We start from the raw sequence: 26,116 nt of genomic DNA on the forward strand, positions 1-26,116 counted from the left end.
TCTGGCTTTGTATATTACTTTCTCTGCCATCATATACGGGTCCATCTCTGTCCTCCATTCCCTTAGTGTGGTTATTTTGTGCCCCCCCCCCCACACCCCCTACAATGTTTCGCCACATCTCTCTTGGCTACACCCAGGTCTAGGTTACTAAAGAGAAGCATAGGACGCAGTATGTCTACATCCATGGGCATGCCCAATAACACACATTTTGGGGTCTTCTGGAATCTCTACTTCAAGTATCTCTGCAAGTTCTTTCAGGATGGTGGACCACTAGGTTTATATGTGGGGACAGGGCCTTAGAGTATGTAGGTATGTCCCTCTGTCTGTCTCACACCATAGGCAGTTCGGCGACGACGCCCTCCTGATTCTGTGGAGCCATGCCTTGCTGTAATAATCCCTATGAAGGATTTTGAAGTGTATTAACCTTAGTCAGATTTTAATGGCCACGTCACACGGTTGAATTAGGGCAGCCTTCCAATCAGTGTTGTGCAGGTGCCACAGATCCCCTTCCCATTTTTCTTTCAACTTTTAGTGCATCAGGCATATTATGGTTCAATGTTTTGTATGCCTATGAAATTGCTTTCTCTTCTATTTGTCCCATTAGGAGTCTCCTTTCCAAAGGAGTATAGTCCGGGGGATATGTTAAGTCTAGTTTCTCTGCCTGCCAAGCATGCACGAGTTGTGTGTATCGAAAGTGTTGTGTGGGGGAGAGGTGATATTCCTTATGTAGGGTGGCAAATGTCTTGCGTCTCCCTTCCTCTATCAGGTCACCCAATCTAGAGATTCCTATCATGTCCCATGGTCCGAATCACTGGAGTTTCTCAAGCTCTCTCAGCCGATTCCCTACCATAGGGAGGTTTCCTGTGTGAATTTTGCATGCCAACCCATCCTTTCCTCTGCTTTCTTCCAGGCTTCTATTGTCAATAGTATGGACATCAGTAGTTCCTGCATCCTCTTTCCTCCGTAAAGGGTAGGTACATGTGATTTACATACTAACTGGCTCCTCTCCAGCATGTATGTGGGATGGTCCCAAGGTGCATGTTCCCAATCGTTAACTGCAAGAAGGTCCGCTGTCCAGTAGTCTACCCTTATGTCTGGGAGTGCAATCCCTTCATTGTAGGGGTTATGTAGGAGTATTTGTAGGGATATCCTGGGATTTTTTCTGCTCTATAGTAGCTTTTGGATATCCCCTCTATTCTACTGAAAATTTCATCTGCTACCCACACATATCTTTTGGAGGGAGTACAGTAGTTTCGGAAAGGTAATCATTTGTTCCTCACTGCAGTACTGTACAGCAGTAACGGTGGGTTCCCCCATCTCTCTACGTCTTTATGGAAGTCTGCCAGGACCTTCAAGACATTCTGGTCTAGGCATCTCCCCCAGTCCAGTGTCACATATATCCCCAAGTAAGTGAATCCCTCCATCTATTCTCAAGTTGCCTGGTAGTTCTAGCTGCTCCGGAACATCTCCCAACTGGTAGAGGCTCGATTTCGACCAGTTGATTCTATAGAAACTGCACATTCTTGGACAATGGTGTAGGGATCGAACTAGGATTCTCTCCAGTATGCAACCTCCGAGCATAACTCATTTGTGATCCACAAAGTGTTGTTGGCCGCGTTTCTCCACACAAGCATTTAAAGATCCTGCAAAGCAGTGCACAGTCAGGGAAAACCCCTGATGATCCAGCCAGGTCCACAGGAGCAGAATAAGAAAGCACAGAGTCCATAACAACGCACAGCCCCCTGCATGTTGCAATGCCACATCGCAGTGGTATTTTCTGAGAGGACCTGATCCAGCCTCCCCTTGATGAATGGCAGGAAGGCTTTCAATGCCAAGCGAACAGTCCACAACTCCAGGAGGTTGACGTGAAGGCAGGTCTCTGCTGGAGACCAACGTTCTCTGATCTCCGCCTACCAGACCAAACCTCTGCAACCCAATTATGATACATCTGCCACCACTGTCCGTTATGAATGGGGTAGGGAGAGGGGTCTACCACTGGTCCAATTGCGGCTGAACCGCCACCACTGCGGATCTTTTGCAGTATCCTCCTGGATGAAATCTGACAAATTCCCTAAGTGATGGGCACACTAACACTTTAGATCCCACTGCAGAGCCTGAATGTGTCACATTGTATGGTCAATGAGCAGGACCAAGGAGGGCAAAAGGCCAAGAAGCCTCAGGGCCACCAACACTGAGACCCCGGGTGAAACATGTGGACCATACCATAAATATCCTGGGCTTCTTGATCTAGACATAAGGCCTGAAAATGCACGTATTCCAGGATGGCTCCCATGAAGGAGCCTCTGCAAAGTAAGCAAGAGTGACTTTGGTACATTGATTGTCAAACCCCAATAATGTCAGGACGTTTGTCATTACTGGAGTTAGTTCACAAATGACTGTGGCTAGTACACCTTCAACAGCCACTTGTCAAGATAGGGGGAGACTGGTACACCCAATGTTCAAAGAAATGCTGCAACCAGCACCACCATTTTGGTTAACAGCCAAGGGACAAATGTGTATAACCAGATGCTCATGGCTCACCTAGACTGGCAGGTAGCACCTGTGGGCCTTCAGGACAGGACTATGGAAATAGGTAGCCTGCACATCCAACACTACAATGCAGTCTTCTGGATGAGAACTTGGGCCAGGATGAGCATACTGATTTTGTCCTTCAGCAAGATAAAATGGAGAGAACAAATGTCCAGAACAAAGCAAAGGCCTCTGCCTTTTCTCGGCTCCGATCACGGAGGCCAGGACTCTCTCCGTGGCTCCTTTCTACAAAATGTACAAAATACTTACATTCGGTACCAAAATATCTGGTATACACTGTAGGTAGTTGGCTCTGTATACACTATTTCAAAGTAAGAAATAGTGTGCACAGAGTCCAAGGGTTCCCCTTAGAGGTAAGATAGTGGCAAAATTAGATAATTCTAATGCTCTATTCTGTGGTAGTGTGGTCGAGCAGTAGGCTTATTAGAGGGTAGTGTGAAGCATTTGTTGTACACACACAGGCAATAAATGAGGAACACACACTCAAAGACAATTCCAGGCCAATAGGTTTTTATATAGAAAAATGTATTTTCTTAGTTTATTTTAAGAACCACAGGTTCAAGATTTACAATTAATACTTTAAATGTAAGGTACTTCACTTAGATACTTTAGGAACTTTGAATGAAAACAAAATCATGTACAGTCTTTGTAAAAATGGCAATAAGCTATTTTCAAAGTGGACACTGCAAAAATCAACAGTTCCTGGGGGAGGTAAGTAAAGGTTAGTTTTTCAGGTAAGTAAAGCACTTACAAGTTCAGTCTCTGTGGCATAGGCAGCCCATCGTTGGGGGTTCAAGTTAACCCCAAACACCCAGCACCAGCAACACAGGGCCGGTCAGGTGCAGGGGTCAAAGTAGGGCCAATATAACATAGGCGCCTACGGAGACTAGGGGTGCTCCAGTTCCAGTCTGTTTGCAGGTAAGTATCTGCATCCTCGGGAGTAGACCAGGGGGGTTTTGCAGAGTACTTGCGGGGGAGGTGTCAAAAACAGGCACACAAAATACACCCTCAGCAGCACAGGGGCAGCCGGTGCAGTGTACAAAGTAGGTGTCAGGTTTTAGGTTGAAATCAATGACGAGACCCGGGGGTCACTCCAGCGATGCAGGCAGGGTACAGGGAGGGCTTCTAGGGTCAGCCACCGACTGGGCAACGATGAGGGCCGCCTGCTGATCACTCCTGCATCGGTAGTTGGTTCCTCTCGGGCCTGGAGACTGCAGGTGCAGTGCTTCTTCCAGGCGTCAGGTTCTTTGTTACCGGGCAGTCACGATCAGGGAGAGCCTCTGGATTCTCTCTGCAGGCGTTACTGTGGGGGGTGCAGGGAGGTCGTCTCAGGGTGTCCACGTCGGTGGAGTCGCCTGGGGGTCCTCTCTGCAGTGCTGGTTCTTCTGGACACAAGCCAGGGGCATCGGGTGCAGAGTGTTGGGGACTTTGATGCTGTTTGGACAGAGACGCTGTCCACTGGAGTATCTGGGTCCTTTAGGTTGCAGGGCAGTCCTCTGAGTCGGCAGAGGTCGCTGGTGCCGCTGGATGCGTCACTCTGCAATTTCTTTGAGTCTGGAGATAGGCCGGTAGGGCTGGGGCCAAAGTCAGTTGTCGTCTCCGTCATCTCTGCGGGGCTTTCAGGTCAGCAGTCCTTCTTCCTGTTTCAGGTCGCCAGGAATCTGTTTTCCTGGGTTCGGGATCACCCCTCAATACTCAATTTAAGGGTGTGTTTAGGGCTGGAGGGCAGTAGTCAATGGCTACTGTCAGGAGGGTGGCTACACCCTCCTTGTGCCTCCTCCCTGTGGGAAGGGGGGCACATCCCTAATCCTAATGGGGGAAAATCCTCCAAAGCAAGATAAAGTATTTTCTAAGGCAGGGGTCAGCTTGGCTCAGGACACTTTAGGGGCTGTCCTGGCTGGAGGGTGACTCCTCCTTGTTTTCTCATTATCTCCTCCGGACTTGCTACCCAAAAGTGGGGGCTGTGTCCTGGGGGCGGGCATCTCCACTAGCTAGAGTGCCCTGGGGCATTGTAACACGAAGTCTGAGCCTTTGAGGCTCACGGCTAGGTGTTACAGTTCCTGCAGAGGGGAGGTGTGAAGCACCTCCGCCCAGTGCAGGCTTTGTTTCTGGCCTCAGAGAGCACAAAGGCTCTCACCCCAGGAAGTCAGGAACTCGTCCTTCAGTGGCAGGCTTGCACAGACCAGTGAGTCCTGCACTGAAGGATTGGGTAAAATACTGACATCAGTGTGGGTTTATTATTCTGAGAAGTTTGATGCCAAACTTCCCAGTATTCAGTGTAGCCATTACAGAACTGTGGAGTTCGTTTTGACAAACTCCCAGACAATATACCTAATATGGCCACACTGTACTTACAATGTCTAAGAATAGACTTAGACACTGTAGGGGCATATTGCTCATGCAGCTATGCCTTTACCTGTGATATATTGCACAATGCCTTAGGGCTTTAAGGCCTGCTAGAGGGGGGGGCTTACCTATGCCACTGGCAGTATTTTGTGTGCATGGCATCCTGATGGGGATGCCATGTCGACTTTGCCTTTTTCTTCCCAGCAACACACACAATCTGCAATGCCAGTGTGCATGGGTTAGGTGAGGGGTCCCTTAGGATGGCACAACATATGCTGCAGCCTATAGGGACTTTCCCTGGTCACAGGGCCCTTGGTACCACTGGTACCTTTTACAAGGGACTTATCTGTGTACTAGGGTTGTGCCAATTGTGGAAACAGTGGTACATTTTGTAGTGAAAGAACACTGGTGCTGGGACCTGGTTAGCAGGGTCCCAGCACACTTCTCAGCATCAATATCAGGCAAAAAGTGGGGGTAACTGCAACAAGGAGCCATTTTCATACACCTTACGTGTCGGTAAGTGACGTCGGTCGACTCTGCATCAGAGTCACTGTGATGATGTCAGGAGTAGTACATAGATGCCGCCTCAGCGCAGTGACGTCAGTTTCTTTTAACGACTTTCCACGCCAAAGCGCAGAGCCATTAAGAACACTGAGATTGGTGTGTCAGAGCTAAGGACCTGAACGGGAGAATCCCTGTCCGTAGAAATCAGTTCGCAAGCGGGGAGGATGGGTGGGTGGTAAGGAATCTGCAACTAGAATATGTCTTTCCGGATATTCCGCTACTAAAGGTAAGTAAGTTGTACATCTGATAGAGACTTCTAGTTGCAGATTCCTTACCTTAGAAAAGATACCCAAGCATTGCCATCCTCGGAGGTGGGCTGCGAACCAAGATCATACTAGAAAGTCCTGCAGGACAGAATGACCAAAGTACCCATCCCGACAGACCTGACTGTCCAGGCAGTAATGTTTAGTTAACGTGTGCAGGGATGCCCATGTAGCTGCCTGTCAGATATCCAGGACCGGAACTCCGCATGCTAACGCAGTGGAAGAAGCAGTTGCTCTGGGGGAATGAGCGTGCAAGCCCTCAGGGGGTTGCTTCTTGGCCAAAGCGTAGCACATCTTGATGCAAAGTATCACCCATCAAGAGATGGGATGTTTTTGCACCGCCTTCACTTTCTTTGCACCCACATACCCGAGAAAGTTGATTGTTCACCGGTAAATCTTTAGTACGATTAAGATAGAACGCCAACGCTCTTTTTGGATTCAGACGGTAGAGTCTCTCCTCCTCATAGGAAGGATGTGGGAGTGCGTAAAAAGTAGGCAAGGTGATTGACTGGCCTACATGAATAGTTGTAACAACCTTGAAAGGAAGGAAGCCTTAGTGCGCGACACAACTAAGTCAGGATGCACAGATATGAATGGAGGCTTGGAAGAAAGAGCTTGAAGCTTACTCACTCTGCGAGCAGAAGTGATGGCAACAAGAAAGAAAGTCTTGAAAGTGAGGAACCATAAAGGGCAATTGTGCATCGGCTCAAAGAGAGTACACATTAAATAAGTAAGGACAAGATTAAGGTCTCACTGAGGCATGATAAATGGAGAGGGATGAAATAAATGGGTGAGACCTTTAAGGAATCTATTCACAACAGGAGATTTAAAGAGTGCGGGCTGATCATGTAGCCCAAGAAAGGCCAAAATAGCAGATAAATACCCTTTAAGGGTGTCCAAAGCTGAGTCCTGCTGGGCCAAAGAAAGAAAGAATGAACAAAAGATTTGTTGGTACACCATGCCACAAATTTATGCCAACGACAGGCGTATACTGTTTTGGTGGAGGGACGCCTGGCTGCCAAGGTGACATTGCAGACTTTGGGTGGAAGATCAAAAGTCGTCAACTGCGGCCACTCAATCTCTATGCATTAAGGCGGAGATTTGACAGGTTTGGGTGGAGAACCATCACCTGTTGCTGTGACATAAGATCAGCCCGAAGAGGCAGTCTGAGTGGAGGATCAGAGGCCATGCTCAATAGCTCTGGATACCATACTCTCCGTACCCAATCCAGAACCACCAAGATGACCTGGGCCGGGTCATTCCTGATCGTCTTGAGAACTCTGGGCAGAAGTGGTACAGGCAGAAAGGAGGCCCAAGTTCCACTCAAGACAAAAAGCGTCTCCGAGCGTGTTCCAGCTTGGAAACTCGAACACGCAAAACAGCTGACAGTGCGCCTTCTATGAGGAGGCGAACAGATCTAACCAAGGCTGTCCCCACTACTAAAGAGACCTTGAGCCACCTCTGGATGGAGACGCCTTTCATGATCGTCTGTGCATCGACGGCTGAGTTTGAAGTTGAGAGAACCCGCCAGATGTTGAACCACCAAGGTAATGCCCTGATGTTCCATCCATGTCCAAAGGCATAGTGCCTCCTGACAAATGGTCTATGACCCTACCCAGTCCTGTTTGTTGCAGGACCACATGGAGGTAGTATTGTCTGTGAACACCTGTACTACTTTCCCTTTGAGAGAGAGAAGAAATGCTTTCAACACAAGCCTGATTGCCCAGAGCTCCCGAAGACTGATATGGAGCCCAGACTCCGCCAGAGACCAGAGGTCTCTGATCTCCGCCTCTCCCATGTGGCCGCCTCAACCCGGAAGCGACACATCTGTCACTATGGATAGATGTGGCTGGGGAAGGGAGAGGGATCTGCCGTGGACCCAATGCGGATTTTAAAAGCTACCACTGAAGGCCTTTGGCAGACCCTCTGAGATCTGGACCACTACAGAACCTGCATATGCCATCTGGCATGTGTCACTAGCTGGATGCAGGAGGCCATGAGGCCCAGCAGCCTCAGAGTCAGTCTCACCGAAACCCAAGACAGAGGCTGAAAGATCAGAATAATCTTTCTGGGAGGATAAGCTTGAAATTGCACTGTGTCCAGAACAGCTCAGATGAAAGGGAGCGTCTGAGAGGGAATCAGGTGAGATTTAGACACATTGATAGTGAACCCCAGCGTGGGTTGGAGGCTCACTGTAGGCTGAAGGTGGGAGACGACTTTCTGGGGCGAGTCTGCCTTCAACAGCCAGTCGTCGAGGTAGGGGAAGACTGGGACCCCTAACCTCCGCAGATGAGCTCCAACAATAGAGGGGCACTAGTAAGGCCGAAGGGGAGCAGGGTAAACTGATAGTGCTTGTGACCTACCAAGAATCACAGCTAACGTCTGTGGGCAGGCAGGATGGGAATGTGGAAATAAGCGTCCTGCAAGTCCAACGCTACATTCCAGTCTTCTGGGTCTAAGGCAGACAGGACCTGAGCCAGGGTGAGCATTCTGAAATTCTCCTCCTTGAGGAAGTAGTTGTGGTCCCGAAGGTCTAGAATAGAACGAAAGCCCTTGTCCTTTTTCGGCACCAGGAAGTAGCGGGAATAACAACCACGATCTAGCTCTGGCACAGGGACCTTCTTCTATGGAGGAGAAGTGCCACATGATCCTCTGGAAGTTGGCTGACTGATGGAGGCATGGATGGTGGGGAAGATTCGAAGGGGAGGTGTGGGAAAATGCCACTATTGGCATGGTTACCCCCTAACATTTTCCCTTTTGTTGATGCTAGTTATGATTGAAAGTGTGCTGGGACGCTGCTAACCAGGCCCCAGCACCAGTGTTCTTTCCCTAAAACTGTACCTTTGTCTCCACAATTGGCACAGCCCCGGCACACAGATAAGTCCCTTGTAAAATGTACCCCTGGTACCAAGGGCCCTGTGACCAAGGAAGGCCTATAAGGGCTGCAGCATGTATTATGCCACCCTGGGGACCTCTCACACAGCACATGCACACTGCCTCACATCTTCTGTGTGCTGGTGGGGAGAAAAAGACTAAGTTGACATGTCACTCCCCTCAGAGTGCCATGCCCACAACCCAATGCCTGTGGCACAGGTAAGTCACCCCTCTAGCAGGCCTTACAGCCGTAAGGAAGGGTGCACTATACCACAGGTGAGGACAAGGCTGCATGAGCACTATGCCCCTACAGTGTCTAGGCCAATTCTCACACATTGTAAGTGCAGGGTAGCCATAAAGAGTATATGGTGTGGGAGACTGTCAAACACGAACTCCACAGTTCCATAATGGCTACACTGAATACTGGGAAGTTTGGTATCAAACTTCTCAGCACAATAAATTCACACTGATGCCAGTGTGGGATTTATTGAGAAATGAACACAGAGGGCATCTTAGAGATGTCCACTGCATACCAGCCCAACTACCAGTGCTAGGCTTACCAGTTTCTGCCATCCTGCCACATCCAGATGGGTTTCTGGCTACATGGGGTGAGTGACCTTTGTGTACTCTGTGACCCGGAACAAAGCCTGTACTGGGTGGAGATGCTTCACTCCTCCCCCCCCCCCCCCCCCCCTTGCAGGAACTGTAACACCTGGCGGTAAGCCTCAAAGGCTCTAGCCTGATGTTACAGTGCCCCAGGGCACTCCAGCTAGTGGAGATGCCCGCTCCCCTGACACAGCCCCCACTTTTGGTGGCAAGTCCGGAGGAGATAATAAGAAAAACAAGGAGGAGTCACCCTCCAGCCAGGACAGCCCCTAAGGTGTCCTGAGCTGAGGTGACCCCTGTCTTAGAAAATCCTCCATCTTGCTGAGGAATATTTCCCACAGTAGGATTAGGGATGTGCCCCCCTCCCCACAGGGAGGAGGCACAAGGAGGGTGTAGCCACTCTCAGGGACAGTAGCCATTGGCTACTGTCCTCTAGCCCTAAACACACCCCTAAACTGAGTATTTAGGGGTGACCCTGAACCCAGGAAAACAGATTTCCTGACGACCTGAACAAGAAGGACTGCTGACCTGAAAGCCCCGCAGAGAAGACGGAGACGACAACTGTCTTGTCCCCAGCCCTACCAGCCTGTCTCCAGACCCAAAGAACCTGCAACAGCAACGCATACAGCGGGACCAGCGACCTCTGCCGACTCAAGGACTTCCCTGCAACCTAAAGGACCAAGAAACTCCTATGGACAGCGGCTAACCAGGCCCCAGCACCAGTGTTCTTTCCCTAAAAATGTACCATTGTTTCCACAATTGGAACACCTGTGGCCAATAGATAAGTAAGTCCCTTGTAAGAGGTACCAGGGGTAACAAGGGCCTCATGACCAGGGAGGGTCCCTAAGGGCTGCAGTTTGTGTTGTGCCACCCTAAGGGACCCCTCACCTAACACATGCACACTGCCATTGCATACTGTGTGTGTTGATGGGGAGAAAATGACTAAGTCGACATGGCATCCACCTCAGAGTGCCATGCCCACAAAACACTGCAGGTGGCACAGATAAACCACCCCTCTGTCAGGCCTTATAACCCTAAGGCAGGGTGCACTATACCACAGTAGAGGGCACAGCTGCATGAGTAATATGTCCTTACAGTGTCTAAGTCCATTCTTAGACATTGTAAGTGCAGTGTGGCCATACTAAGTATATGGTCTGGGAGTTTGTCATTGTGAACTCCACAGTTCCAACATGGCTTCACTGAATACTGGGAAGTTTGGTATCAAACTTCTCCGCACAATACACTCAAACTGATGCGAATGTGGGATTTATTAGAAAATGCACACAGAGGGCATCTTAGAGATGCCCCCTGTAATTTACTCAATCCTCTAATGTAGGACTGACTGGTCTGTGCCAGCCTGCAACTAGCAGATGAGTTTCTGGTCCCAGAGAGCATTTGTGCTCTCTTAGGCCAGAAACAAAGCCTGCTCTGAGTGGAGGTGCCTCACACCTCCCCCTGCAGGAACTATAACACCTGGTGGTGAGCCTCAAAGGCTCAGCCCTCGCGTTTCGGTGCCTCTGGGCACTCCAGCTAGTGGAGGTGCCCGCCCTCCCAGACAAGACCCACTTTTTGTGGCCAGTTCGGTGGGAAAAACAAGGAGGAGTGACCACTGCGGCATGGACACCCTAGGGGTGGTCCTAGATGAAGTGACCCCGTCCCTGCAGAATCCCCCATTTTGGTTTGGAGGACAGGAACCAATAAGGATAGGAATGTGCCCCCTCCCCAAAGGGAGTAGACACAAGGAGGGTGTAGCCACCCTCAAGGACAGTAGCCATTGGCTACTGCCCTCTGACCCCTGTAATGGCCCTAAATCTTGTATTTAAGGGCTTCCCTGAACCCAGCTCACCAGATTCCTGGCGACCTGACAAGAAGAAGGACTGCGTAGCTGAAACCCCCAGCAGAGAAGAAGGAAGACTACAGACTACAATCGCTTTGGCCCCAGGCCTACCGGCCTGTCTCCTGCTTCAAAGAACCTCCAAAAGACCAGCGTTGCGTCCTCTGCTCAACTCAAGAGGACTGCCCTGCAATCAAAGGGTCCAAGAAGCGGTTCTGTTGAAGAAAAACCTACAACCAAAGACTCCCACCTCACTGCGGATGCGTCAGCCCTCACTCTGTGCACCAGACGCCCATGGCCCGTGTCCAGGTGGTCCACCCAGCAAGAGAGGGTCCCCAGGCGATTGCAAGCAAGTACCCACCCTGGGTTGACCTCTCCACCCCTCCACGATGACACCTGCAGAGGGGATCCCGAGGACCCCCCCTGTCCGCAAAGCTCTAGACGAAGATATCCGACGCCTAAAGAGTCACTGCACCCGCAGCCCCCAGGCCTTGGTGAAACTGACACCCGTTACAGCTACGTTAAGCAGGCGGCCCTCCTCCCTGTCCAACCGGTGGTGTGCCCGAGACACCCCCCTGGACCTCGCCTGCAGTCTCTGACTGACCCCCGGAGTCTCGTCGTTGACCAGCATTGGAAAGCCGACGTCCTGTTTGCACCCAGCTGCCCCTGTGCTGCTAAGGGTGTGGGGGTTTGGTGTCTACGTTTGGCCCCTCCAGTGCTCTTTCAAATTTCCCCTAGTCTGCCCTCCGAGCAGCGGGTACTTACCTGCAGGCAGGCCTGATTCTGAGCACTCTCTGTCTCCATAGGAGCCCACGTTAAAACTGCTCATCTTTGACCTCTGTCGGCCCCGTGTTGCTGGTGGTGGGTTTTTGGGGTTAACTTGAACCCCAACCGGTGGACTTGCTAAAACCCAGAGACAAACTGTAAGTGTTGTACTTACCTGTAAATCGATCTAACTTTTCTTCTTCCCAGGAACTGTTTTGAAAATTGCAAAAAGTGTCCATTTTTAAAACAGATTATTGCCAATATTTCAAAAACTGTATTACTTACCTATTTCAAACAAAGTACTGTTGATACATGTGCGGAATACGAAACTTTTAAGTTACTTACCTGCAACTTGAATCTTAAGAAAATATATTTTTCTACATAAAAAACATTGGTTTGGAGTTAAGTCACTGAGTATGTGCTTCTTCTATTGTCTGTGTGTGTACAACAAATACTTTGCACTACCCTCTGATACATTAGTATTATCTACTTTAGCCTCTGGGGAACCCCTAGACTCTGTCCACACACCAATATAGTATATACAGGGCAAGCTTCCTACACTACAAGAGAGTCAAATTAGCACAACAGATCTTAAAAAGCTGCACTTTTTCCACTTTGTTCAAGTATGGATGCAGTTGCTATGGAGCAGCTGCAGGCAGATTAAAAAATATGTGCCTCATGCAGATATTGGATAGTTGTGTAATTGACAGGCTTTAACATTAAAGACAATTTACCACTTGGGCAATGCTGAACTATATTTAAAAAAAGGAGCTTCCCTCACAGCTATGGAAAAATGACAGATTAATTTTAAGAAGCATTATAAACGTAGAGCAGGGCTTAGTCCATAGTGCAACGGGAAATGTTATAGACTTTATCACACACCCAAACAGGGACAACTGTGAAATAATTTTGTTGACCTTTGATCACAAAGACGATCCAAAAAGTATGAAGGAGGAACTGAAGAACACACAGAGAATGTACTCTAAGTATGCAAAGACCGTGATAAGTGAACAAAAGTCAGTCAACAGGACTACTTACTTATCTGTTTATGCATCCAAAATCTTTAGGGCATAAATGAACCAGAGACTTACCTTCAGTAAAGATTTATCTGGTAGAGAGATATTCTAGTTGCAGATTCCTTACCTTAGAATTTCCCCAGGCACCAAACTGGATCTGGAGATTTTTCTTCGAGCAGTACCCAGCACGCCGTCAACTGGCATCGGTCGACTCCGTGTTTGGCGTAGTTAAGTACCCTCTTTTTTGCACGGTTACCCCCACTTTTTGCCTGATGTCATTATGTTTCAACTGTGTTCACTGGGATCCTGGTAACCAGGACCCTAGTGATTGTGCTCTCGCCCTCTAAATTTGGTTGCTTGGGACTTCACACACTCCACATTTGGCATACTGGTGCAGCCATATAAGCCTCTAGTATATGGTACCGAGGGCATTGGGGATCCAGGGGTTCCCCATGGGCTGCAGCAAGCATTATGCCACCTGTAGGAGCCTATGTAAAATGTGTCAGCAGGCCTGCCATTGTAGCCTCTGTGAAAAGGGGCATTCATCATTTCACCACAGGGCACTGCACCAGGTCACTGTAAGTCGCCCCTATGGTTGGCCCTCCTAGCAGGGTGCAGGTCCCTGTGTGTGAAGGCACCCCTGCATGAACAGAGGTGCCCCTAGGAACTCCAGCTCCATTGCACTGGACTTCGTAAGTGCAGGGAAGCCATTTTACCCGTGTACTGGGCTCACTACCTGTGTCCAACTACATAATGGTAACTCCAAACTGGGCATGTTTGGTATCAAACATGTCGGAATCATACCAGATATTTGTGCACTAGATTGGCTGCCAATCCAACAAATGGTTGAACTAAACTTTCTCTGTCTAGCTCAGACATCTTGAATGTTTGTGACATCAGAGTACACGTTCCTCCTACATGTTTCTCCTTACTGTATCAGTAGAGCAAATTGACCTGCATTAACTATGGGTAAAGAGTCCCTGACTGGGTTCTATATTTAGACCTAAGTTCTTTACCCTGATGGTCAGTGTATTTTTAGCTAAGGGATGTTTGAAAGCTGACATCCTGCATATGGGACACACAATAGCAAAATATTCACTGTCAAAATCTATACAATTCAAAGGTTTATAAATAACAATTTCTGTGACAAAAGGTAGCACTTGGGGTGGGGGGGGTCAGATGGTGTAAGCTAATCCTTGCCCCACACGTATATGCCTTAAAGACACCTCTTTAGAGTACCTCTGACCCAGGGACAGATGCTGGCAGCAGTATGGCTCTAACATGGGCACCAGGGCTGTTGGCGGCCCAGGGAGCTGGGAGAACCAAACCCCAGATCCATCTACGAGGAATGGTCTTGAATGGAAATGGTGGCCATCTGGGAGATGCTGTAACAAGTCAAGTGCCGCCCAGTGTGACCATAAGCCAGGGGAGAGACTTCAACTCTCCAATAAATCCCCACCCCATACTGCGCAGCGCTGGAGAAGCTTTGCAGCACAGGATGCCCCTTGGTGGACTGGCTGGAAGATCAGGGCAGTTGAGTAACAACCGAACCTCAGGGCAACTGGTAGGCTTTGTTCTGATGGAAGGCAGACCATGAGGTGTGGCAATGCTGGGAATCAATAAGGGTCTCTCCTTGCCCTACAAGAGATCACATACCCCTTGCTGAGGACTGCTGACCGAAGGAGCGACGCCATGTTGAGGAGCTCAGTGGTGGCTGAGTGGTAGGATCGAGTGGGGTGAGAGAGCGGATGCCTAGGAGGTGGAGTTATGAGGCCAAAAGCTGCTTGGATCAAAACGCAGGCTACCCTAGGTTCAAGCAATACAGAGGCTTTTGGGTCGCTTTTACTAACACTTATAAGAAGACTCACCTGATAGACCAATTTCTTGGTCTGATGAGCCGTGCCAGAAGCCTGAGTCTGGGAGCCACCCCGTGGGAGACATCTGGCTGGGGAGCTGCTTGGACCTCACCCCTCCAGGAGAGAGCTAGTCCATAGGAATACTGAGTGCCATAACGGCTACTCAGGTGTGTGCCTTCGGCCCTTACCTCCCCAGTGGACGGATTCAGACTTTAAGTGGTAAAGACCCGCTGGCCTTTAATGTCAAGATACTACTGGAGTTGGTGGCTGCTGGACCACTCATTGCACTCCTAACTGGGAGATATGGTAGGTCTATTGGATGGACATTATTCACCGACGTGGACATGCCCTGTAGGGGGGGGCACTGCAGCCCAACCCCCCAATGGCATAGGACAACACCCTTCCAAAACCAAGTAAGTTATACAAATTTGCTGACATCCGTGCACAGAGCACGTATATCCACCTTGATCAAAATACCAGCTTGTGGGCCTTGCAACTCTTAGGAAGGCTGAGTGTTTCAACACAGAAAATATTAGATAAGAAATTCACTCTTCCGGGCTAAATGGAGAAGTTGGAACAGAGATCATTCTCCTTAGACAAGAACTGCGAAAAATGCCTGTGTCACAGAAGTACAAGGCCAGGTGTCAAACCTTGAAGGCAGTGACCACGCTTCAGCAGACAGTTCAAACTACAAAGCAATACAAGTGAGATGGCAGATTGAATAAAAGATGCAGAGCATCACTCCTGCAGCAACAATGTTTGCTTCCTAGGTTTTTCCGAATGAGTCTGCATTACCGATCCGGAAAAGTTTAAGTTATGTCTTTGCAGATTTCTCCCTGTTTCATAACTGAAAGGACACACTAAGCACTCACGGTGCGAACTCTGGCTGGGGCTCTTCCCTGGTAAATCAGTGCCATAATTCTGGACTATTGATACTTGGCTGATTATCACAGAGAGCTCCAATAGGAGTACCCATCAAGCACAGCTCCCACACCCCATTCTGGTGGCCTGGTTAAAGGGTTATTCATGTTGTCAGACAGACAGGAGCTTGAGGAGCCCTTTACCCCAAAGGAGATCCAGACTGTCATATCCGCATAACCCTTACATTTTTCAAAATAAGTTTCCTTGCTCCTGGTTCCAGTCCTACAGTCATTCTTTGAGGAGTGCAAGGTTCGGTTTGCTACTGCACGTCTTCCTTAGTGCATCCTTTCATCCTGTCCTGAGACCCTGAATGCTACCTAAGCTGTGTCTCTCTCTACAGGTTTATTTTGCTTTTGAATGTACAGATTAAACTCTTTACATAAATCTTCAGGTTTGTCAAGGTTATAAAGACACTGGCCCATAAAGACCAGAATGGATTTATGTATGGGAAAAGTATTAGGCATAGCCTGAGACAACTAAAGATGGCACTATAGGTTCGGAGGACCTGCTGGGCCCAATGGCATTGTTCTCAACAGATTATGAAAAATATTTCATATAGTGCACTGGACTTTTGTTTCCAAATACTAGACAAGGCAAATTTTGATTCGTACTTTCTGGCCTTGTGAAGGCTCTGTTCGATGTCCTGAGGGCCCAGATGAAGGTTAACTGGGTGCTTTCCATCGACTTCTCTAGTGAGCACAGCACAAGCCCACTAGAGCATGCGCTGGGGCTGCAAGCTTTGTCCTCTTTTTGGTGATGGACTCCCTGGTGGAGGGGATCAGGCGTTATGCCCAAGTATGAGGTTTCCAAATGGCTGCCAGCCAGGAGCACAGAGTGGAGCTATACACCCACAACATGCTCCTTTACCTTCAACACTAAAGGGCCATACGTGTATCCATTTAATTTTGTGAGTCTCTAATTGTGACTTTTTGCATGTCGCAATTAGAGACTCGCAAAGTGAAATATACAAATGTGTCTCAGACACATTTAGCCATTCCCAATGGGGTCCCAAATGACCTACCTCATCAATATTCATGAGGTAGGTTGCAATTTGCGACCCCATTGGAAAAGGCCACACTCACAAGGACGGTGACCTGCTGGGGACCGCAAATCACCATGTCTGTGACTGCTTTTAAATTAAGGAAAATGGGATGCATTTCAGACACAAAAAAAACATGACTTTTGTTAATTTTTTCCTTAGTAGGCAGTGGTCCGTGGGACCACTACCTGCTCTGGAAAAATATTTACACTTCTATTCACAAAAGAGAAGGGGTCCCTGGGGAACCCTTCCCGTTTACGAATGGGTTGCCACCAACTTGAAGTTGGTGGTAACTGTGAATGTTTTGGAACCACATTTCCTGTTGCAAAACATTTCAACACGCTATTGTAATTCTGTATTAGGAAGGGAAGCCCTAAACATGCCCCTTCCTATTACTGAATCACAAAAGCAAAATGCAATTCTGTAAGCAAGTTACTGAGTTGTATTTTGCTTTGGTACATAGAGAAAAAGCATTTTTCCGGTCGGTGACCGGAAAATTGCTTCATACAACTGGCCCTAAGAGGCCTCCCCCTCCCAGCTAATATGGATGTTCAAGATATACAGAGAGGCATCAGGATTATTAGTAAACTGAGACAAATCAAGATGCATGCAATTTACGGTTATACCTCTCCATGAAGATTCAAATACTACACGGGCCCGTCCTATTCTTTGGTATACACATCACTCATGATCAATATGCAGGGCCTAAGTCGCCCACATTGTTCCAATCCTAAAACAAAATCACTTGGATTTAGAGACATGGGTGCCACTCCTGCTTAATATGACGGGGTGGGAGGTGCTCTATACAATGATGATTCAACCCCATTTTCTCGATATTCTACAAAACCTCCCCTTTGTTCTCTCGGCTGGGTTAACTAGCAAAGTCAGAAGAAGCTAGCAGGTACTGGCTTCCTTGTAGCCAAATGTGATACTGCTATATACAGCAGATTCGCTGACCCGCAACCCTTGGCTTTATGGTCTAGCGACAAAGATCAGTGAGTCGGGGGCCCCTTGACTTCCAGAACTACAGACATTTGAAATGTTTAATTACACTGTCTATGTTTTAGGTCACATTGTTGGAGAGACTGCAGTGTACTACTGATGGGAGTTAAGCTCCTCCGCTAGATTGGTGCTATAGTTCGATGTTTTGAACTGTTTTTATTTAATTAAAAAAAAAAAAAGTAGTTATGGTTAAAAAAGGCAGCACTTAAGCATTTGGAGCATATTTTTGTTTAGAGAAGCCCCAAGTTACAGGAAAGAACAAGTCCACTTTTCTAATTTCATAGCAACTCAAAATCCTCCTACGCTAATGTTATGTGTACTAAAATGAGTCTCCCAGATGATTACACTCGGATTATGTGTTCATTAAAGAAGCTTCATTTTGAAGACGTCTAGCACTGCTAAAAAAAAAATAATAATGTTCAGTGTGAAAAGATGTAGCACATCATGATACAGCCCAAGCTGGAGACACCAACTGTAACACTAAGAATAAGAAAATGTAATTAATCATAAGAGGTTTCACACATGCTGTTTAGGATTAGTGCTATTCTTAATCAATATCAGACAATTATTACCTGCAAGGGGATGCTTGCTAGAGAACGTCTGCAGTCTCAGTGTAGGGCACTGGTCAGGATTTACTACAGTCTGATAAAGAAAAATATTCAAAAAGCAAAATATTACCTGTAAGCATGAGTGAAATGAAATGCTTAGATAGAACAGTTCAGAAACATAAGATTACCTGCCATTCAATGTTTTCGGGCATGCTTTCTGCTTACAGAATTTCTTTTCAATTGCAAGAGTAATCTAAACACATCATTCCTGCAAAATGGGCCTTGTAATAGAACAGTTATTTCGATATGCTGTTCACAAAATGTCCATGCTAGCTGCAAGAACATGAAAGCCTCTTAGGAACAACTTAGAGCCGGCACTTGCATAGCGTCTTTTTGGGTAGAAATCCTGGTGCATTTATTATATTTGAAATAATAAACCCATGTGTAGGAAAATAGCCTCTTTTTAGAATGGTTACCCCCACTTTTTGCCTGTTTGTCGGTGTGTTCGACTGTGTTCACTGGGATACTGCTAACCAGGACCCCAGTGATTATGCTCTCTCCCTTCTAACTTGGTAACTAACTTGGTAACTTACACCCCACATCTGGCATACTAGTACACCCATGTAAAGCCCGAGCATATGGTACCCAAGTACCAAGGGCATTGTGGTACCATGGGACCCCCATGGGCTGCAGCATGCATTATGCCACCCATGGGGAGCCCATGCAAAGTGTACCTGCAGGCCTGCCAGTGCCGCCTGAATGAAAGCGTGAATGCACCCTTTTCACTACAGGTCACTGTAAGTTACCCCTATGGCAGGCACTCCTAGCCCAGAGAGCAGGGTGCAAGTAGCAGAGGTGCCCCCAAGAATTCCCGTTCCATTTTTCATGGACTTTGAGAGTGCAGGGACACCATTTTATGCGTGTACTGGACACAGGTCACTACCTATGTCCAGCTACATAATGGTAACTCCAAACCTAGGCATGTTTGGTATCAACCATGTCGGAATCATACCCCAATACTGATGCCAGTATTGGAAGTATGATTCCATACACTCTGGGGGCTCCTTAGAGGACCCCCAGCATTGCTACTACCAACCTTCTGGGGTTTTCCGGGCAGCCCAAGCTGCTGCCACCCCTCAGACACGTTTCTGCTCAACAGCTCAAGCACAGGAAGGCTGAACAAAGGATTTCCTTTGGGAGAGGGAGGTAACACCCTCCCCCTTTGGAAAGAGGTGTTATATGGCTTGTGAGGGGGTTAGTCCCACCCCCAAGCCAATGGTATGCCTTGAAGGGCAGATTTGGTGCCCTCTGTACATAAACCAGTCTACACCGGTTCAGGGACCCCCGGTCACAGTTCTCGCATGAAACTGGACAATGGAAAGGGGAGTGGCCGCTGCCCTGTACATCACCAACCCAGGGGTGGTGCCCAGAGGTGTTCCAGAGGGTCCCTGGGTTCTGCCATCTTGAAACCAAGGTTGGCAGGGACCTCTAAGGAGCATCTCAGTGGCCAGTTCAGGCAGGTGACGTCAGAGCCCTATCCTGATAGGTTGTCACCTGGCTAGATGACCAATTCCCCTTTCAGGGCTATTTAGGGTGGGTCCTCAGATTCGGCTTGCAAGATTCCAACAGGACTCCTCTGCAACCTCTACTTCAACTTCTAGCTACTGGAACCACCACTGGACTCCCCAGGAACCGACAATCTGCACCCATGACAAAGACACTGCTTGCAACTTTGTTTCCATGGCTCCTACCTGCGTCTGCAACATATCCCCGGCTGTGCATCCTCTGAGGGCGGCAAGTCTTCAGTCTGCACAAGAACGAAGAAGGAATCTCCCTTGGAGTGAAGGAGTCACTCCCCTGCATCTGCAGGCGCTCACTACAGCAACGACCGGCTGCATGGATCTCCTCTCATCCTGAGCTGCATGGATCCTACATCACGGGTGGTGGTTCGGAGTAGTCCTCATGGTCCTCTCTGCCAGCTGTCCAACTTTGGTGGAGGTAAGCCCTTGCCTTCCCACGCAGGACAGTACGGCTGTGCACCGCGTCTCTTGCAGTTACCAAGGCTTGTTTGCATCTCCTTCAAGGGATCTTCAGGCTCCATGTAGCGACAGAACTCCTTCCTGGGACCCACAACCCCCTGCGAGCTTCTCTTGTGGCGTGGGACCCTTCTTCATTTGTGCTGTGTGGGCTCCTCTACAATTCCTGGTTCCTTGTCCAGTGGGTCTCCTGTGGGGGCTGCCTGTTCTTCTTTGGACTCTCTGCCTCCCTGAGGGTCTCCCTAGTACTCCCCATGTGGGTTGAGTCCTCCTGAACCTTGTTGGTCCTGGGCAGCTCTACTTTTGCTTCTCCGGGACTTCTGCCTTTGCCAAGACTTATTGGCGGCTTTTCCAGGCCAGTGACCGACTACAGTCGTCCATCCGGCATGAGACGTCGACTGCATCCTGCAGGAACTCTTCACCTGCTCCAGGGTTGCATTCCTGACTGTCTTTGTCCTACCGTCAACCAACTCCTGCATCCACAGCTGGGTGGGTAGTAGCTCCTATTCCACCTGGACTCTTCTGTGACTTCTGGACTTGGTCCTCTTCTTCCACAGGTTTTACTCTTCAGAAATCCACCGCAGGTTTCTTGCAGTCTTGTCTGGGTGTTGCCTTTTCTTCATTTTCTGTGTTTTGGGTGGTTTGGGGAAAATCTGGTAATTTACTCCTTTCCTCCTGGTCGCTAAGGGGCACTGAAGTACTTACTTTTGGGGTTCCCTAGTACACCCAGCTCCCCCCAACACACTCCCATTTACCTAGGTGGTGGGGAGGGGGTCCTGTGTTCGCATTCCATTTTTTTATTGTATGGTTTGGGCTCACCCTAGGATCAGTGTCTATTGCTATTTGCACTGTTTTCTAACATTTTCTGTGTCTGTTTCTGATTATTAGTGTACATATCTAGTCTGTTACTTACCTCCTATTAGAGGGTTGCCTCTCTAGTACTTTTTGGTATTTTTGTCACTAAAATAAAGTACTTTTATTTTTGTAAAACTGAGTGTTCTTTCATGTGTGTAAGTGCTGTGTGACTACAGTGGTATTGCATGAAATTTGCATGTCTCCTGGATAAGCCTTGGCTGCTCATCCATTGCTACCACAAGAGATCCAGGCTCTAGACACTGCCTACAATACACTAAAGGGGATAACTGGACCTGGTACAAGGTGTAAGTACCTTAGGTACTCACCACACACCGGGCCAGAGTCCTACACAATGCTATTCGAATCACTTTAAGAATGCTTTTTTCACAGTGATCACTGTGGAGAAATCAACACAGGTTCATTTAAGAAGTATCAGAGCAATCTTTATTCGGTTAAAAAAACATTAAAGTGCTCAACATAAAATCGTCATTAGAGTGCATCACAACATTTAATCCTACTAAAAGCATGTTCATAGAACAATCCAATCATAACATCTTCAGCTTCAATAAATAATATATAACATATAAATTGACCAGCGCCAATGTAAACATAGGGGTTGAATAAGTTGCATGCTTCCTTTATACCAAATGACCCCACTGAAGAGTAAAACCATGGAAGTGCATTGTGCAAATAGAATTAAAAAAGTTAAAAGAACGCTCGTGTTTATCCCAATCTTTTCCGAGCCTGCCCGTTACTTTAGTTACGGTCATATACAGTTGTAAATATTTGACATTAGAATTGCATCACCATACAATCCTATTTCCCGCCGAACTCCTCATTCTCACAACTGCAGAGATACATTGGTAAATCACTCGGTTTGTAAAATCTGTAAGTGAATCAGGGCAGGCATGCATCTTCTGATAATCAGAAATCTAAGCAGCGGGATTAATTTTTTTTTCCTAAATGTAGCATATAATTCACAAAAGAAAAAGTGCAGCAAAGACTACATTGAACGCGAGTCACAGGGGCACGGACAAAGGGCAGAATGAAAATAAACATTGCTGGGGTAGGAGATTAAAAAGAGGTTTATATTATACCCCAACGTCACCCAAAAAAATCTTTGGGAATGCTGAACCTGTAACAAAAGATAGGGCTCCATTAAAATCTGTAGTTACTAATGGGAAGTAGCCAGACACCCTTTTCTTTTCCATGGCTAAGCCTAAACTATGCCTTAAACATAGGGCTAGGTAATCTTATTTTAGCTGCTGCTTAGAAACAGAGATGATCTGTGGTTTATCAACACAGCCTCCCTAGCATGGCAAGCTGCTCCTTAACATACCTTAGCTATAGGATAGTATGTGCATGGTTGTTAGAAATGGGGTCTCTGATTTAGTGGTTTGCATACTGGCCAAGTAGAGACTCTCATTCTAGTTGGAGTAAGGGAGCCACACAGCTAAGATGAACAAGTTACTTACCTTTGATAACAATTTATCTAGTAGAGACATATTCTAGTTGCTGATTCCTTACCTTACAATTTCCCCCAGGTGTCAGATGGGATCCTGAGTTTTTTTTTTTTCAAGCAGCACCCTTGCTCAGGTGGCATCGGTTGACTCTATGGGCGTCGTGGTCGCCATGATGATGTCGGGAGTCGTACATAGACGCCATGCCTCTGCGCAGTGATGTAAAGATTTGTTTCACGACTTCCCACACCAAAGGACAGAGCCATGAAGAACACTGAAAATGTTATGCCGGAGCCAAGGCCCTGAATAGGAAATTCCTATCCCTAGAAATCAGTATGCAAATGGGGAGGACGGGTGGGTCGGTTAGGAATCTGCAACTAGAATATTCCTCTACCAGATAAATCATTACCAAAGGAAAGTAACTTGTTCATCCGATAGACCCTTCTAGTTGCAGATTTCTTATCTAAGAATAGATATGCAAGCATTGCCGTCCTCAGTGGTGGGCTGCAAACCAAAATCATACTGTAAAAGTCCTGCAGGATCGAACAATGAAAGTAGGCTATCCAGCGGTCCTGATGGTCCAGGCAGTAACACTTTGTAAACATGTGCAGGGATGCCCATGCTGCCGCTTGACAGATATCCAAGGCAGGAACTCAATGTACTAATGCTGCAGTAGCAGCAGTTGTTCTGGTGGAATGAAAGCGCAGGGCCTCAGGGGGTTGCTTCTATGCCAAAACGTAGCACATTTTGATGCAAAGAAGTACCCATCATGAGATGGTACGCTTTTGCACCACCTTCCCTTTCTTTGCATCCACATATCCAACAAAGAGTTGATCGATCACCCAGAAAGCTTTAGTACGATTCAGGTAGAATGCCAATGCTCTTCTTGGATCTAGGCGGTGGAGTCTCTCCTCTTCATGAGAAGGATGTTGAGATGCGTAAAAAGTAGGCAAAGTGATGGACTTGCCTACATGAAAAGGCGTAGCTACTTTGGAAAGAAATGAGGCCCTTGTTCACAACACCATCTTGTCAGGGTGCACAGACACAAATGGGGGCTTTGAAGAAAGCGCCTGAAGCTCACTCATTCTGTGAGCAGAGGTGATGGCAACAAGAAAAAAACAGTTTTCAAAGTAATGAGCAATAAGGGACAATTGTGTAACAGATCAAAAGGAGCACACATCAAGTAAGTAGGGCAAGACTGAGGTCCCACTGAGGCAAGATAAACTGAGTGGGAGGAAACATATGGGTGAGTCAATTAAGGAATCTACCAAAAATAGGAGAATTAAAAAGGGAAGTTTGATCAGGCAATATGAGAAATATAGCTGATAAATAACCTTCCAGGGTGCCCAAAGCAGAGCCATGCTGGGCTAAAGAAATGATAAAGAAGCGAACCTCAGAGAGAAAAGCAGAGAGGGAATCAACAGACTTGTTGGTACACCATGTATAGGAAAGTAACTTCTTTCTTGGCATGGTTACTCCCATTTTCTTCCTGTTGTCAGTATGTCTGTGTCTACTAGGATCCTGCTAAACCGGACCCCAGTAGTTTTTCTCTCCTGTAAGTTTTACCTTTTTCTTCCCACAATTGGCATATTTCTCCCCCATGTAAGTCTAGTATATGGCACCTAGGTACCCAGGGCCTTGTTGTTCCAGGGGATCCCTATGGGCTGCAGCAGTTATTTTGCCACCCATAGCCAGCCCATGCAGCCTGCATGAAACGGGTGCATGCACCCATTTTCACTACAGGTCACCCTACGGTAGGCCCTTGCAGCCCAGAGGGCAGGGTGAAGGTACGTGTGTGTAAGGGTAACCCTGCACTAGCAGAGGTGCCAAACAAACTCCAGATTCATTTTCCTGGACTTTGTGAGTACAGGGACACCATTTTACATTTGTACTGGACACAGGTCACTACCTATGTCCAGCTACATAATGGTAACTCCAAACCTGGGCATGTTTGGTATCAAACATGTGGAATCATACCCCAATACTGTTGCAAGTATTGGACGTATGATTCCATGCACTCTGGGGGCTCCTTAGAGGACCCCTAGCATTGCTACCACCAGTCTTACAGAGTTTTCGGGGCAGCCCCGCTGCTACAACCCCTCAGACAGGTTTCCGCCCTCCTGCTGCTTGATCTGATCAAGCCCAGGAAGGCAGAACAAAGGATTTCCTTTGGGAGAGGGTGTGGGAAATGGGTGTGACTGGTTGGGAGGGGTAGCCTCCCCAAGCTACTGATTTGCTTTGAAGGGCACATTTGGTGCCCTTCATGCATAAACCAGTCCACACTAGTTCAGGGACCCAGAGCTCCTGCTCTGGTGTGAAACTGGACAATGGAAAGGAGAGTGACCCCTGCCCCGTCCATCTCCACCCCAGGGGTGGTGCCCAGTTCTCCTCCAGAGGGTCCATGGGTTCTGCCATCTTGTTTCCAAGGTTGGCAGGGAACTCTGGGAGCATCTGAATGGCCAGGCAGGTGATGTCAGAGCCCCCTCCAGACAGGTGCTTACCTGGTTAGGTGACCAATCCCCCTTTCAGGGCCCTTTAGGGTGTCTCTCTTGGGATGGTCCTCAGATTCGGCTTGCAAGATTCCAGCAGCACTCCTCTGCAACCTCCATTTCGACTAATGTCCACTGGAACAGCGCCTGGACCCTCCAGGAACATACATCGCTGCAATCAACGAAGAAGACTCTTCTGCAACTTTGTTTCCACGTCTCCTGCCAGCCTTGCCAAATTTCCCCGGCCGTGCATCCTCAGAAGACAGCAACTCGTCAGCCTGCACAAGAAGATGGAATTTCCCTTTGAGTGAAGGAGTCACTCCCCTGCAACCGCAGGCACCTACAATGAGCGACGACTAGCTCCGTGGATCTCCACTCATTTTGAGCTGCGTGGATCCTTCATCACGGGTGGTGGTCGGGACTGGTCCTCTTGGTCCTCTTGGTCCTCTCTGCCAGCTGTCCAACTTTAGTGGAGGTAAGCCTCCGCACTCCCGTGCAGGACAGTACCCTCGTGTACTGCATCCCTTGCAGCTGCCAAGGTTTGTTTGCATCTCCTCCAAGGGAATCTTCAGGCGATGTATCGCTCCAGCCGTCAGCACTCCTTCATGAAAAGCACAGCCTCCTGCGCGGTTCTCCGGCGGCTTGGGGATACTCTTTTTTTAGTGCTGCGAGGGCCTCATCTGTGACTCCGGGGCCTCCTATCCTGTGGGATTCCTGTGGGTGCTGCCTCTGCGGACTCTCTGCGACAATGTGGGTCCCCTGTGACTCCCCCGCCTGGATTGAATCCTCCTGGACCTTGCTGGTCACCGGCAGCACCACTTTTCCACTAACCGTGAGTTTGCCTTTGCCAAGGCTTGTTGGTGGAATTCCTGCACTGACACCCGTCTGCAATCTTCACTCCAGCGTGGGACATCATCTGCATCCATCAGGAACTCTTCTCCAGCTCCAGGGCTGCAGTTCTGACCTGTTCTTCATCACCTTCGACCAACTCCTGCAAGTACAGATGGGTGGGTAGTAGCTCCTACTTCCCTTGGACTCCACTGTGACTTTTGGACGTGGTCCCCTCTCTCCACAGGTCTTTCTTCTTTAAGA

The 26,116-nt window shown here is 48.2% G+C and overlaps 1 protein-coding gene across 1 annotated transcript in view; it reads right to left on the reverse strand.

The window, feature by feature from the left end:
* Positions 1-26,116, reverse strand: part of GTF3C1 (general transcription factor IIIC subunit 1) — a 1,928,973-nt gene that overhangs the window by 815,022 nt on the left and 1,087,835 nt on the right. The window contains exon 22 of the mRNA XM_069210709.1: positions 18,209-18,278. Coding sequence (XP_069066810.1) covers positions 18,209-18,278 — 70 coding nt within the window. The remainder of the gene's footprint in view (positions 1-18,208; positions 18,279-26,116) is intronic.

This window comes from Pleurodeles waltl, chromosome 10 (genome assembly GCF_031143425.1).
Source record: "Pleurodeles waltl isolate 20211129_DDA chromosome 10, aPleWal1.hap1.20221129, whole genome shotgun sequence".
Lineage (NCBI taxonomy): Eukaryota > Metazoa > Chordata > Amphibia > Caudata > Salamandridae > Pleurodeles > Pleurodeles waltl.